The sequence below is a fragment of the Phoenix dactylifera genome, chromosome 8 (assembly GCF_009389715.1).
Source record: "Phoenix dactylifera cultivar Barhee BC4 chromosome 8, palm_55x_up_171113_PBpolish2nd_filt_p, whole genome shotgun sequence".
NCBI classification, from domain to species: domain Eukaryota; kingdom Viridiplantae; phylum Streptophyta; class Magnoliopsida; order Arecales; family Arecaceae; genus Phoenix; species Phoenix dactylifera.
Window position 1 is genome coordinate 23,590,761 of NC_052399.1, and position 16,566 is coordinate 23,607,326.

At 38.1% G+C, this 16,566-nt stretch overlaps 1 protein-coding gene and 1 pseudogene across 1 annotated transcript; one reads left to right on the forward strand and one right to left on the reverse strand.

Moving 5' to 3' along the window:
- Positions 1-189: 189 nt before the first annotated feature.
- On the reverse strand, positions 190-9,523 carry LOC103713438 (mitochondrial-processing peptidase subunit alpha). The gene is given in 14 exon segments (XM_026807100.2): positions 190-760; positions 856-968; positions 2,232-2,281; positions 2,375-2,445; positions 2,534-2,606; positions 7,204-7,301; positions 7,498-7,564; positions 7,691-7,771; positions 7,879-8,010; positions 8,012-8,047; positions 8,159-8,326; positions 8,407-8,703; positions 8,793-9,029; positions 9,229-9,523. Coding segments are annotated over 12 exon segments (1,149 nt in total). The 5' UTR covers positions 8,614-8,703; positions 8,793-9,029; positions 9,229-9,523; the 3' UTR covers positions 190-707.
- A 727-nt stretch (positions 9,524-10,250) lies between these two features.
- LOC103713460 lies at positions 10,251-15,608 on the forward strand (annotated as a pseudogene).
- The last annotated feature ends 958 nt before the right edge of the window (positions 15,609-16,566 follow it).

Genomic DNA, 16,566 nt, shown 5'->3' on the forward strand with positions numbered 1-16,566 from the left:
AAGGACAGGCCAGTAAGTGGACCAGGCCCTCACACCTCATGTATGCCAACTCATCTGCGCTGCTTTAATTAAATTCCATTTGATCTGTGCATATGTTAACCATGCTGGCAATGTTTAATTGCACAAAAACCTCTGAACTTTCACGAGGCAAATTGATATGATTTAATTACAGTACATGGACCCAAGAAATTGTCATCTTAATCCTTCCAAAAGAACTTTTATTTTAGTTTGTGAGCTTATAGAGGGAAATATTACCACAACCAATCCTACCTTAGGCTAAAAAAATTTCAGTTTCAGGCAATGCTGCTTATGAGCTAATCTTACATCCAAACAGGTGGCTTTGTGCCGCATCAATTCACATTCAGTCTGCAACGAGGCTCTGTAACTGGGCTGATGGATTTGAGTGAACGAAAGACCTATAGTCCTTTCCATGTCTAACGGAGCCTCGAAACGGGGGAAAAGAGTGAAATGGCACAAGGCATAGAAGATGCACACCGAATAGCGAACCAAATTGAACTTCCAATGTAAAATAAAGAAAATACGTCTTCCAGCTGTGATGGGTCACCAGATTACTGAACCAAAACGATTTTTCTTTCAAACACGTTGATTTCTTATTTTCTGCAGCTATATCCATGACTGGGAAGCAGCGCATATGAATAACGAGGTTTGCCAGAAAAGATATTTTGAACCATCAGGCATGAAGAAACTCATTTTGTATGAAACTTTCGGCTGACGGAGTCATAGCTGGGGACCCGGACAACTGTGCAAAGAGATGTTCCAAGTGTTAATTACAACCAAATAGGCAAATAAAGATTTTGAAGGCATTACTACTTTGAAATCCAACATCAGACTCACCATCCCCCCAAGATGCCATTGTAAGTGGGGAAGAGAGAATCTTTTCAGCAAGGCAACTTATATCTTTTAGCGTAACTTCATCAATGGATTTCAGAAAATGCTCGGTAGGTTTCCTGCAACAATGATTTGATAAACCGAGTGCATTCAATTCACAAACTAGTAGAGCCAAAAGTAAGAACCAGTCAGGAGCTACCGATTGTAAATTCTCACAATCTAACTGGCCTTTTGTACGCACCATTTTAAATTCCAGAACTATGAATTTCAATTACTAATAGGCTTCCATTTGCCAAAGTTGTTGTAAAGCACCAAGATGCATAAATCATTCTTACACAGTTTGGAATAGTGCTCAACATGTCAGAAGCAACAGTTATGATTCAAGTTTCAACTTGAATTTAAGTTGCAAATGATCAATTGTAGCATAGATATGTGTAGACAGCTATACAGCTGCTTCACCTCCAAGTATGGGATAAAAAGAGGGTTAAAGACAAAACCCTGCTCGATTCCCACCAAACAAAGATTGGATACATTGACAGGATTGATATGCTCAAACTTGGTCAGCTGGTTTCCAATTTTCAACTTTTTCTTAGGTCATATACTCATATTCCACAGGTAATATGGGCATGGGTCCTTCAAGATCATAATAAATCTTGATCTAAATAAATGAAGAACTATTCTTTTGCGCCTTCTATATTGTTTCTCCCACAGTGTAGCAAGAAAATAAAATACAAAATTTAAATTCGAAAACAACATCAGCATTACTCTAATATTTTTCATATTAAATAATCAATTTTGCTAACTTTATCATAAATACATTAGCGGAGGATTTATGCATAGAGCAGTTCTACTGAACATGAGAGAGTATTTTGATTAGTGTTGGTTTTGTTGCACCAAATACCTGCCATATTGCTTTTACATTATAATACTTGGACAGGTATTAGGTTTAGGCCAAGATATCTTGTAGGGCTTCAGGGTTTGTTAGCTTAGCATACTATGAACTAACTTTTGAAGGATGAAGCAATCTGGAGACTTTCAGAGAAAAGCTTATCACCATTTTTTGATAACAGAATCTGTTATCTCATATCTTTAAAAAGCACTTTAGCCAATTATTTTACTCTGTCCTCCTATGATTCTCAACTTTCTCCTTTATTAATATTCTTTTCTACAAACTTTTGTAATTGTATCCTTAGAATCTGCAGTAGGTTAATGAACAGTGACAAGAAACAACCATCAGATGTGTACTTCACTAATGGGGTTAGGTCTCCCTAACCCATTTTCCCCAAAAAAAAAAAAAAAAAAAAAAGAAGAGAAAAGAAAAACTAGACCATGTATCAGATTAACATGCTAAAGATACTGCACAAAGAGAAGCCATGGTGTACCTTTCTCCATATGTCAAAATTTGCCGTCCTATATCTTTGGATGTTAGTACCTGCAAAAGAAAAGCAATAAGCACTTAAAAACTGACCAGACGACAAAAATTGAAATACCTTTGCAAGTTTAAAAATTACTAAAATAAACATACTCGTGATTCCAGATTCATTAGAACTGCAGACTTGGTTGAATCTTTAGCACGATCTAGTTGTACCTGATCAACTGTGAAAAAAAGAGAAAGAAACAAAGAACTTACAAAATCTGAATCCAATTGAAGAATAGTCTGACAAGAAACAGAGAAACAGCAAACCTTGTCCAGGAGTTGCAACTGCAAGAAGCTCTCTGACTGCCAAATCAACAGCTTTAGAAACAAAATCTGGACCCTAATTAAGAGACATGAAATCCTCAATCATGCTATTATATATATCCAGTGGCTAGGATACAAGACAACAAGATTTGGTTATATGAAGAATGCATGCATGCATACCGAAAAAAGGACTAGATTACAGTTTGTAATAAGACTTTTGCACCCAGAAGCATGAGTCCATGAAAACAAATGACAATCCAAACAGAATGCCATTCGGCGAGCAGTTGTTTCCACAGAAACTCAAAGATATTTGGAGGATAAAAGATTTGCCTCCTAATATCAATAGAATTGCATAGTTGAAGCATACCAAGGGTATTTATAATACTACTTTTTTTTATTCATTTATCATGAGTTGTAATAAAATTGGTAGATGAAACAAGACTAACAATGTTCTTTATGTGAATCAGGGTTAAGGCTAATTTGACAAATTTGACAGAACCCAACTACAATGATAGATGTGACAAACCTTGCATAATGTGCTAATCTATATCAGCTCAATTTCTGGACATGTTTGCTAACTCATAAGTACTCCTTAGCAAAACCATCCTGATTTTGAGCAAATATCGACATTAATTCTGGCCCAATGAGCTGGACCAGGCCTAAATTTCTAGGCCTAATGAAGACTGGGCTGAGCCCAAGCTAACACAGAAGTACCTTGACCCAGCTTGGCCAGTCATAAAGAATATTTTAAAAAACACATCTATATTATAATATAAAGAACCAATATTATATGTCTTATCTTATTTCCCCAATCTCTGAGTCCTAGATCTAGTTGTTTCCGATCCCCCATCACCTACACCTGCTCCCTCCTTTCTCGGAATGCCAGCATCCTCTCACACAACACTAGATACCAAACCACCATGCAGCCCCATGATCTTGAGCAAGTCTGTCTGTCCACCCCATTCCACTTCCTCCCTCTCTCATCAACCTCCAACCACTCACCCATATCTCTTCCTCTCTTAGTCTACCCTTGCTCACACCATCCTTCCTCCGTCACCCTCTCCCATCAATGGCTGACATGTCCCACGTTTCCAATAACAGAGATTCCCCTAGACTATGCCCCATTTCCCTCTTAAGAGTCTACAAAGGTTAAGGCTGTCATAGATCAGGCCAAGAATGGGCTTGGGCCCAACAATTCATAGCTGAGTCAAGCCTGAGCTGTAAAAAATAGGGTCAAGATGAGGCTGGGCCAAGTTCAAACCAACAGGCCTTGCCTTGATCATTTCTTAGCTCATAGCGAACATGGCCCGGCCCAGCAAGTGCATAGGTCTTCTTAGATGTGCAAGCTATTTGTGCTATGCATTTTTTGGAAAAAGGCATATATGAATAATATCCAGCATAATACATCTAGATATTGATATTAATTTTTGCATTAACCACTTGATCTACAATTCAAATCTCTTATTCAGTTCCCTGACTGCATCATCAATCATTAGCCTCCCATCACTACAATATCATTATGTAATCTAAATATTTCCTAATATCATCAATTGTAAGAAACCAATTATTTCACCTTTGTATCCATGCCTCAACTATCATTTATATCTATCTAAAGATTTCATGGTGTGCAATACCGGTTTCGGTACTCGTGCCAATACTATGTTGGTATAATATTGGTACAAGTCAATTCAACATACCAACACTCTATGCCCCCCATACCGAATATCAGTTTGGTAACAGTACAACATGCATGATATGGGACGATATGCACAAATACAACGAATATTGGAAGTTTTGTTGTTTAGACGAACCTATCTAAAGATTCTAAAATTGCTACAATTGAGATCTGCCAATGGAGATCAACCAAAATCACTGTCCAGCTACTAGACTCTATGGTTGTATAGAGAATCACAAAGGTTGTTTTTCACTGGGTTTATTAATCAATGACCATATGTGTCTAGCCTTCAAGTTTCAACTGCGAGGAAATGACAAAAGGGCATCATATATACTGGATGTAGCACATAAGCTGCCATATTAGAAGCTTTCACACGATAGCACTATCTGATAAGTGGCAAAATCTGAACAGCACAGCAAAAAGGAGGGTAGATTTCAACCAATAGTTTTTCAAACCCCCCTTGGATAGAATGAACAACAATACCTCAGAATATGTGAAAAGCAATTTTTTTTTGGTGCATTAATGTGAAAATTAATAGTAGTACATTAGTAGTGAAAATCTGAAAAATACTGTTTAACAAGGATGGTAGATATTCATTATTAGTTTTTTTTTTTCATTTGTGAGCTTCATCACTAGTTTCCAGATGTAACTCATGCGTAATAAGATATTTGAAATAACCCTCCAATGAGAAGCCAGCCAAAGAACCATTAGATTTCACCTGTTATAACATGGTCTACATTAGTTGGAGATCACCAACAAATAAGCCAACAGAATGCCGCTAAAAAATGCCACAAATACTTCTATTGCTGCTACTGCAGTGCCACCCAAATTCTTTGGTAATTAGGTCAAAAAAATGGAATAAAACTAGGCAATATAACTGTTCTAACTTGATTAAAATGAGTAGCTCTAGCAAACTTTGCATATCTGGAAAGAGGCTCCCCTAAATATCTTCAGCCTGATCTCATGGCAGCCATTATCAACCTGCTAGACTCACTTATGTTCTCTGGCTGTGCCTACTTATACTTCAACTTCTTACATTAAAATTATGGTTAATGCTACTTCTTGCCCTTCTTTTAGCTCTTGACATTGTTGATTTTGTCTCACAACGACATGTTTAATAGAAGCATTCAACGAAGCAAGCACATTCCTAGACCCTCCACCCTCCTCTAATGCTGAATCTAAGTTACCTCCCAAAGTTATTTCCCGATTTCCATGCCCACCATCACCCACCTAGCTAAGCAACTTGATGTCGACATAACTCCTCTGGTGCCCTTCAACATTCTTTCACTGTCACTAATATACCCATGTTTCTTGCATCATAGATGTTGGATCTGCTCATTGAAGGACATTTGATACCTCCATGCTCCCTGCTAGTTACATATAAAGAATTTTGATACTTAAAATATGTCTCTTTCTTAGCAATACTCATCCCAGTACATGTTTTGCATGTACCTTAAGGTTTGTGATCCTCATATTTAACCTTGTATTCTCAGAAGGACCTTCATACAAGTGATGCAATGGAGATAGGCGTAGAATTGATGGTTTTGGTTCTTTAATTTTTTCACTCTTTAGAAACTCTTTTTAGCTTCTAGTTTCTTATACACCCACCTCAGGCAGCACACATGGTGACATGTGAAAATCATGCTTGAATAAATCATTCCAACCTTTTGAAAATCCAACCACAAACAACTTTCATATTAATTTACAAATCCTAAAAACAGTATCATTAGAAATTACAGTCGAGATATCCCATAAAAGGTTTCTAAATAATCTACAAACCCTTTACCTACGGCCGCCAGGCATGAATCAAGTGTAACTGCATTGAGTTGTATGCTTGTCAACCATGAACAAGGAAAATTAGTGTAGATCTTGAAATATTTTTCTTACATGCCTAAATCATGATCTTTCCGGCTTTGCTTGTAGACTCTGTTTACAGGAATGCTATAACAACTTCACGAATCACTGTGCAGGTCCATATGCACTCCTTTGTATGTCATTCACTCAAAACATTTTTCTCAAAAGCTTAAAATTAGTGGCTGGCACACGTTGTGCCAATGTAACGCTGTGCCATGATGACACGTGTACTGTGCTGTGACAGAACAACTTTGTTCTGGAGTGGATAGCTACAGAGCAGGAACTAGACACAGCTGCATGCTGGTGCTTTCCTGGGCCTCTACATGTGAGTCTGCAAACCTTGCTAAATATTTAGAGATACAATGTGGCATCCTTTTCATCTGCTAGCACGAGAGCGGACTCTTGCATTTTTGTAATCTATGCCACAATTACATTAACTTCATGTTTGGGCACTTGCAACTTTTTAAGAGACTTCCTATCCAATGCTAATTTGTACACTCTATCAGCATTTAAGACTCTCGATCTTTAGAAGCAAGGAGCAAAAAAGTGCTGAAACATAAGACGTTCACATTAGAAAAAGGGTATAATACAGCACAAACATTTCAGCAATCCCCACTTTAAGTTATAAAAGAAAAGAAAAAAAGATACTTGGCCCATACTGCAGACAAGGTTCTAACAATAAAAGAAAAACAAGATTCGATGCACAAAGTGAGTTTCAATTGGCATAAGAAACAAAAGATAATGCCATGATGAAGGTATCGATACATATTACAGCGGGATACATAAAATCATGGGACGATTACTGTCTTTACATTTATGTTTATCCCTATAGTATAATCCATAAATAACATATAAATCAAATAAATATATCAAGGCATTAAATGGAAGAGTGAGCAATATCCGTTGCATTGCCAGATTTATTGCATTATGTTAAGCATGATAAACAGCATAATCATTACATAAATGAAACATTCAACAAATCCCACATGTTTAACTAAAGTTATTGCTGATAGAAGCAAATTGTTACATAGCATCAATGCTTTTGAACACAAGAAATTATTTGGCAATAAAATTCAAAATAAAACAAGAAATCCAAAGAATTTAAAAAAAAAAATCTATAATCATCCATGTAATATAGTCTTACAGTGGTTGCATAAATTCCAAAAAGGCCAGTATGATTGTAGATATTGCTGAAAGAAGAAAACAACTGAATCTGTGGGAACTCATTTAAGACTCGTAGATCTGTAAACCAGTGTAAGGGTTAGATATATGATAGACAGATCAAATAAGTAACGGAAAATCAAGTCTTACACCTTATAGAGCACTTCAACATGATACATACAAACACAAATATTCACAGGATCCAAATTTTGGTAGCTAAACAGTAGAAACCGTAGTTTATTTGCAAAGCACCATATCCAGAATATTTAGTCCTTACAAAGACAAGAATGCATTCCTTTCCCCGGTCCTCCAGCAGAGAATGAACCACCGCCTCCCATAAGCATCTGGAAGATATGGCATCACTTCGGATGATATTGTTTGAAAGACCATGAGCAAATAACCAACAGAATCAAATGATGCCTGATCCTAAAAACTAATGAGCTGCTTGTCAGATAAGTTTTTCCTTGAACCTGAAGTACTGTGAGTGTCATGGTTTCGTTTTCTTTATGCCATCCACCAGGAACCTCGAATGCAAGGGCAACATGTGTCTTCTGTTGTCAAAATGAATTTCAGAAAGATGGAAAGTAACAAGATAATAATCAACAAAACTGTGAGATAAATGACTGAACAGAACAAATTCCGCACTCTTAATACACACCGATGGATCTGCCTGGCATCTATAGTCTCCTCCAACATACACAGATTTTGGCTCTTCAGGATGCGACACTTTGGGAAGGTCAGACAAAAGTGGTTCAGCAACTGATACCAATTTCTCATGTTCCACACCTGTTTGCCACAAGTACCATTCGAGAAGCAGTGTAGTTCTCCTGAAAATTCTTGCAACCATGAGTCAAAACAGCCTATCAACCCACACACAGACACACACAAAAAAAAAAAGAAGAGTAATACACTATTACAAGACCAATACTTGATCTTACACCAACAAATTCCTCAAGAATGGTGCCATTCAATCTGTTTATTGCAGATTCCGGAGCAATCAATGGATTTGCCAATGCGCCAGAATAGCCAGCAGAATGAATAGCCTCCAAAAGCAAACCCTGTGGATTATTAGAAGCTCCTCCGAGCTCTGCCTTTATTTTCTTCAGCTGAAATAAATAATAAACTATAAATCATATATTGGCAATAACAATTAGGCTAAAAGAAAGGATATTGCAAGATAGACTACCTCTTCATTAACTTCCCACTCAAGGAAAACAGGATTTCTGACACAATCAATAAGCACCTCAACCATTTCGGGCATGTAAGTTTTCAGAGCATCATAAGTATAGCCCATCTGTTCGCGGGAAGCTGATGCCGTGACACTTCCTCCGATAGCTTCTATTTCACGAACGATCCGCAGATGGCTCCTGTTTGTTGTGGTTTTGAAGGCCATCCGCTCCAAGACGTGTGTGGCTCCAAGCGAAGCAAACGTCTCATATATAGAACACAGTCAACATATAGCCCTACCGAAGCAGCTTGGGCTCTGGCCGACGGATCCAAATAAGTTGAGAGAGACAACAAGTAGAAGACAGTTTAACTGATAATTCCGTAAACAGATAACGAATAACATACTGGTGATGTTTCGGAGGCAATTCTAATGCATTCGGAAGAGTCGTGATCTTTGTCTTGCCTGGCTCTACGTAATCAGGCAGGGGAGGAGGAAGTGTAACACCTGGTAGCGGAGTATCAAGAGGAGGAAGTTGACCGGACTGTCCACCTGTTAGCCAGCTAAAGAAACACCAGAAGACCTTCTCGCTATGCTAGTACTGGCAATCTAGCGGCAGCAGCAAAGATCCTGGCATCACCTGCCTGGTGGCTGAGAGAGCAAATGAATGGAAATCAGATCATAAGCACTGGTTTCGTTAAATCGTGCCCTAAAACTACAATCTGAGTGGTGATTTTGTCATGGCCAGTTGCGGTGACAAGATATATTTGGAAGCTACAGATCGAGTGGATCAAGAAATGAAAAACGAAGAAGATACTAGGGATAGGGGTTTACGGATCCGACCTTGAGAGCTTTGAGATGGGAACCTGCGGCACGGTACATGATGGGATCGCGGAAACCCTAGGTCGGAAGCGGAGACGGAATTCCGCTCCTTCTTCCCTAAAGAGAAGCCGGAGCCAGAGAAGAGAGAAAGAGAGAGTACGGGGACACGAGGAGCTCCAGCCCCCAGGAGAGGAGCGAGGCCGACTGCTTCACTTCATACTCTCGATTCTCGCGAGGTAGAAGGCTCTTCTCGGCCCTTGCTGCTCTATTTTCCGAGCCGCCGGAGGCCACGCACCCCGCTGGCATCTTCTAGAAGCAAGAGTCTGACGCCGGCTTGTACTGAGAGCTGATGCGGACGAGTTACGATGCTCCACGTGTGTTGTTCGTATGCATGATCCCCGTCTCCATGAGATTATCTCGAACGCCCGATCAGAAACCGACAAATGGTCTGAAAAATACCTTTTAAGGCAAAAATACCTCTCATTTAAATAAAACGTTTCACATTTCCGTCCGAATTTCAAACCGAAAAAACTTACATACAATTTTTGAAAAAAAAAAATCTTGCAAAACTAAGATGAAAGCAGAATTGTGGTTAATGCAATCTAAGACCTTAACAAAACTATTTGTTCATCGCGCAATTCATCGGTGCAATATGGCACTTGAGAATTGATACTACACATGGAATAGTTGATGCTAAGACAATTTTGGATAAAATATCTCTCAATTAAGGCAAGGTAGGACATCTTTAGCTTTTTTTTTTTTCCGTACTCACCATATATGTAGAAATACTAATCCATATAATAGGATTGGGTCAAATACACCAATAGAAGATTAGGAGGACCCTGTCTATTCAATTCGAATACTTAGTATCCATTAATTGAATAGGCTCTAGATATTAGTAGATATGAAATTGCAAGCCATTTTAAAATCTAAATATCAGGTATTGGAATCCAAATCCAATTATGTAAATCCACATGAAAAAGAAAACCATAGGCCATGGAGAGGGAGGGGACAGATTGAGAATGCATGTATGATGGCAAAAGATGGAACAATTGTTTGGAGTCCTTGAGGGTGGAGGTGACAAGAGAGACCATGGAAGGAAAAATTTGAATTTATCGATAATCTCTATAAAAATTAGAGGGTATGATATCTTTTATGGTAGAATAGAGCTTGGATCTAAAACTTTTATGGTCTATCTTTAGATCACATTATACTGAGCCAGCTAACAAGAGCGAACTTTTGTTCTGTCATTCCCAATAAATATCGGACTAAGCTTGAAATAAATCAAATTAGGCTCGACTTGAATGTGATCAAGTAGCCTAAATCTGATTGGCAGGCTAGAAAGCCAATTTCAACTTGAGTCTAAGAATATCCCACCGAATCATGACAGAAAGCTAGTATAGTATGTAACAATACATTTTAGTTAGCCTGTAATTAACTATTGGATAATTTATACGGTGATATGTTATAGATATTTTAACTCAAGACGGCAATTGCGTTTACGACATAGTTCGACTATCTGGTGCTGGTGGGCGACTTCCCACTCTAGTATCTAGTCTCTGGAGTCTGGACCCGTTGCCTTCCCGATCCCTAACTTCCATTTCCCGCCCCATCTCTGCTCTCCATATTCTTGGATTCATAGAGCAAGACCGAAGGCTGCAGAGCGAGAGAGAGAGAGAGAGGAAAGATGAAGGAGAGGCCATCGCGGTCGGATTTGAGGGGTCGGCGAACAAGATCGGGGTGGGCATCGTAACCCTGGATGGCACTATCCTCTAACCCGCGCCACACTACATCACCCCCCGGGCCAGGGCTTCCTCCCCGCGAGACGCTCACACACCTCCGCCACCTCCTCCCCTCCCGCTCCGCCCTGGACGCCGCCGGCCTCTCCCGCCGACGTCGACTGCCTCTGCTACACCAGGGGCCCCGGCATGGGCGCCCCCTCCAGGTCTGCGCCCTCGCCGTCCGCGTCCTCTCCCAGCTATGGCGCAAGCCCATCGTCGCCGTCAACCATGCGTCGCCCTCGAGATGGGCGCGTCGTCACCGGCGGACGACCCCGTCGTCTTTACGTCAGCGGGGGGAACACCCAGGTCATCGCCTACAGCGAGGGCAGGTACCATCTTTGGGGAGACAATCGACATCGCGTCGGAAACTGCCTCGATCGCTTCGCCCGGGTCCTCACCCTCTCAACGATCCAGCCCTGGGTATAACATCGAGCAGGTTTGCTATTTCCTTTCCTTTTCTCATTTTCCAGAATTTTCTTGGATTCGATGCCTTATTCGATCTCCATTCAGTCACCGTCGTTAATCCAATTCTGAGAAACCTAAATCTCTCTCACGATCATCCATAACGAATCCTCAGCTCAGATTTTATTGGATCCACCAATATTCCCTCGAAATTTAAGTTGGTCTGTAACGCTGTTTTGATTCGATACTCCATGAGAGCCCATTCTATTGATGAGAGTTTATTTTAATGACAAGATTTGATTTCGACATATGACGATAAAGATGAAATGTATGGTTAGGATTTTTTCCGAAGTATGATGATACAGATGAAATGTAGCATCAAATATCATGATTTTTTTAAATTAAATTAGAGCTTTAGTTTACTTTAGTCTTGTTAATCAGTATTAGACTGTTTAGTGATTCAAAAAGAATAAAAAAAGGGCAATCTGAATTTTTTGTCACCTGAAGTGTGCCTTCATCAAACTATGTAGTTGGCAGCCGAAACCTCTTCATTTATCGTTGCTTCCAAGTGATCATCTTTAAACTCAAATGTTATTCCTGGTTATCAGCTCATCATCAATGGTATATTGTAATTAAAGGGCCCTGTTGCAACTAATCTATGGATGACCTTCTTTAGGCAATTTGTTTCGTAGAAAAAAAATTAGGTTAATATGAAATACATAGAAATCTGTCTTATACGATGAAATAAAGACTGAGTTATTTTGTAATCTATATTTCTACATCAAATTTGCATCAACTCTTTCGATTTTAGATTAAACTTGAAAAGCTGTTATGTATGGATGGATCACATTGTATTGACGACAGGAATTGCAGGTATGACTGTGTTCGTTTACACCAGTAAATCTATATGGTCTAAAACAATAGCATAACATTTGTTGTTTATAGTACTTATCGCACTACTTGGAAACAAAATATGTCACCTTGGAGGTCAAAATTTCAAAATTTTGCTTAATGAATAAAAATGATGTTGTTAATAAATTGCTCAACTGTTATTTAGTTGGTCATACAATCTATAGTCCTTTGGAGCTTTCTTTCTATTAATTAGATAGCTACATCACTAGGTAGCGTTTGCAATATAATTTGTAAATGAATCTATCAATTTATGGAAACTAAGAATAATTAGATGTCTGTTGACACTCTAGTATTCTTTTGGGCTGTGTTTGGATGCTGATTTGCTAACCACCCTAAGTAGATTTAACCATGAGTACCACCATCTAAGATTGCATTTGGATGCTGAATAGCTGACCAACATTGAATAACTTGAATTCATTGGTATTCACCCTCTAACCAGGCTAACCAGCGAATATGGCTTTATTCATTGTCTGGTTGGTATTCCAATGGTTAGTGGGATAAAATTGTGGAACTGCAGCTGAAACCCCTTTATTTATCTCTCCTTCCAAGAGCATCTTTAACCCATGTGTTTATTCATGGTTATCAGCTCATCATCACTGTGCATGCAATTTAAAGGGCCTCATGGAAATTAATCCATGGATGAACTTCTTAGACTACTTGTTGGTGGAAAAAAAAAAGTCAGATTAATATGAAATACATAAAAAAAATCTGTCTTATATTCTTATATGATGACATAAGGACTTGAATAATTTTTGTACTTCATATTTCTACCATCAAATTGCATCTGTTCTTTGGATCTTATATTAAACTAGACAAGCTGTTGCAGATTGATAGATGACATGGTTATTTATTGATAGGGACTACAGGGTATGACTGTGTACCATTTACACCAGCAAATCTACATGTCTAAATTAACAGCATCATGTTTGGTGGTTTATGGTACATATTGCACCACTTGGTAACAAAATACCTTACCTCAGAGGTGAAAAATTCAAAACCCCTTGCGTAACAAACAAAAATGATCTTGTCAATCAAATTGATAAAACTTATCTTTGGTTGGTCATACTATCTATGGTCCTTTAAAGCTATCTTTCTATTGATTAAATGGCTAACATCTGTCTACTAATTAAATAGCTATATCACCTAGGCAGCATGCTCAATATAATTTCCAAAATGAGTACTATCAATCTAGGCAAATTAAGAATAATTTATATGCTTTTTGACACTCTGATGTTCTCTTTTGAGTCTGCATGTAATGGAATTATGTACCTCTTGGTTGTCAATATCTGAAAATGAAATCCAGTCCAGTTATACTTTTCTCATAAACAAGTGATACTCTGAAATTGTCTTGAGGATTTTCTTCTGGTCATCTTCCCTACCTTCAGAAAATCCTAGACTCTTACATTCTTTCCCTTAAGACTGACCCAACCATAAGCACACCCAAACAGGAAGTATGCTATTGATCTAGGTCCCTTCTTTTGAGAAGTTCTGTAGTTACTATGGAGAAAGGAGGGAATGATATAGGAAGGCAAAGCAGCACTATGATTTAGTTGTGCTGGCATAATTTTAAAAAGATTGTTAATGTTGCTCCTTTTTTTCATAAATAAGTTTTTGCCAATTTCTTTGCTCAGATGATACTTGCGATATATACAGGTCAGTTTTTACAGTTCCACTTTTTTTTTCGTGATTTTGAAGGCCACCTATCACCTTATGTTTTTCCATGAGATCATTTGCTTAAGTTCTTCACTGGAGACATATCAATCTTCCTTTAATGTATCATATAGTAATTGATAATCATCTGAAGTGGTGTTTCGTTGATTCAGCTTGCAAAGAAAGGAGAAAATTTATAGATCTTCCTTATGTTGTCAAAGGTATGGATGTTTCATTTAGTGGGATATTGAGCTATATAGAAGCTACTGCTGTCGAGAAGCTTAAAAACAATGAATGCACACCTGCAGATCTTTGTTACTCCTTGCAGGTATATTTATTATACCACTCATTTTATTGCTAATAAGGGTGAAATTCTTGATCATGATTCATGGTTACGGATTTTAGATGAAACATATTTAAATAACTCAACCTTAAACAATTGCAGCTTTTTTTTGTTTTTTTGACTGATTTGGTTAATTGGAATAGGTGATTTATATTCTATTTTTCTGTGTCACGTTCCAGGAAACAGTGTTTGCTATGCTTGTTGAAATCACAGAACGAGCAATGGCACACTGTGATAAGAAGGATGTTCTCATTGTTGGTGGTGTCGGATGTAATGAACGATTGCAAGAGATGATGAGGACAATGTGCTCGGAAAGGGGTGGTAGGCTTTTTGCAACTGATGATAGGTACTGTGTCGATAATGGGGCAATGATAGCATATACTGGTCTCCTTGCATTTGCACATGGTGTGACCACCCCTTTAGAGGAATCAACATTTACCCAGAGGTTTCGAACTGATGAAGTTCAAGCAATTTGGAGAGAAACAAGTATGCCAAAAATAAATAATGTGCATGGGAAGTCAGAGCGGATTCCAGAGAAATCAGATTCATAAGGTATGAGTACTCTGAGTAAAAAGGGTGTGTTTTCTGATTTTAGTATGCTTCAGGGAGATTTTAATATATTTGAAGGAGTTTTTCTTTCTCCTCAAGGCAAGAGACAGATGGAATTATTGCAATAAGCTCACACAGGAGAGAGTGAGGAATCCATGTTTCAAATTACTATCTGAATCCCCTGAAATCTAGAAACATAGGTTTAAAATCTGATAACTTTAAAATCCATCTTGTAGGCTCTCATTGACGCAAACCTTAGCTGAAGAGTTGCATGATTTTTTTTTATTTTTATGTGAAATAGTGAAGATGCTTGTTTTGTTGCTCTTCATTCCCCGGTGCCACTGACCCTGAATGCATCGCTTATATTAATAGAAATAACTCATGTTAAGCACCTTTCTATTAAGGGTTTTCTCTTGGTGTTAGATCATTTATAGGATATTCTTGTCCAGCTGTGTCCCCTTTTTGCCAGCCTTGTTCTTATGTTTGATTTAATTTGCAATGGTGATGTCTCTTCTGTAGTCTGGTGGTTTCTAATGGTTATCTTTTATCTGTAACAAAGTTATGCAGGAACTTACAGCAACAGCCGCATATGCATTGGAGGCACTTGATTTTTCTACATGTCTCTAAGATATTTAGGTAAATGTTTTTTATACAAACCTAATATGTTTATCATTCCTTGCCATAAACATGGCAAATCAGCACTGGTGTAAACAGTATGTACTCTGCTCAATATTAAGTAGCCCCATAAATTTATGCTTGCATATTTTTCCTTTCGTCTTTTCATTTTTCTTCGATTTGTTTCTCATTAGAATGCTATATTAATGCAATTTAATTTTGTTGGAAGAGCACCTAAGATGTGGCTGTTTTTTCTGGAAAAAAAAACCTTTACTCATTTCATATATAGATGAATGTGTAAGAAATTTGATAAATGTAAATGACAAGCTGCTATTCTTTAACAGGCTGTCAAAGTAACTATAAATATCAAGATTTCTTCAACATCTAATAGATCATCTAAGCCTTCTTCCCAAATTTAAAGGGTACTTAAATCCCTTCTCGTTGTAGCCAACTACTTTTCTTGGCCTGCTACTTAAATGAGATATCTGCAACATCTGGCACCTCTGGCTTTAGTCGAACAAGCTGTTGCATTTGAGCTTCTGCTGATCTACTCCTACTCTTTTTCTTGGGTTTTCTACTTAATATATTATATGTTTATCAAGTAAAAAAAATATTGAAATATAACTAATAGGTGGTTCGGGAGTCTCCCGGTTGGTAGTATCACATCCTTCGAGGATCTCGCCACTAACTTTCTCAATCAGTAAGAGCATCAGGGATTAATGATTCTTAAATTTATTTATTTTACTTCTAGCTAAATTATTTCCTTGAATGCCAGACTTGTAGTTATGCTCACTGCAGCAAGCTGTTTGGTATGCAGTATTATATTTCGCAATGATTTTCCAATATTGCGTGTTCTGAAGCCATCAAACTTATTATTTTGACATAGTTTCAAGTAAATCTGATGCTCCACATTGCCTAGGATGCCTCAGAAGTAATAGGATTAGGGCTGCATTCAGATTTTCGCTGTATTTAGGGATAGCAAGAAAACTTCTCCACCGTTCTTCCTCTCTAAGCATTAAAATGAACGACCAGTTGTCAGTTCTTAATGTTATTGCTGTTATTTTGCTTTAGAAAACTATGTTACTGTGCTTGCACAATTACAGGCTA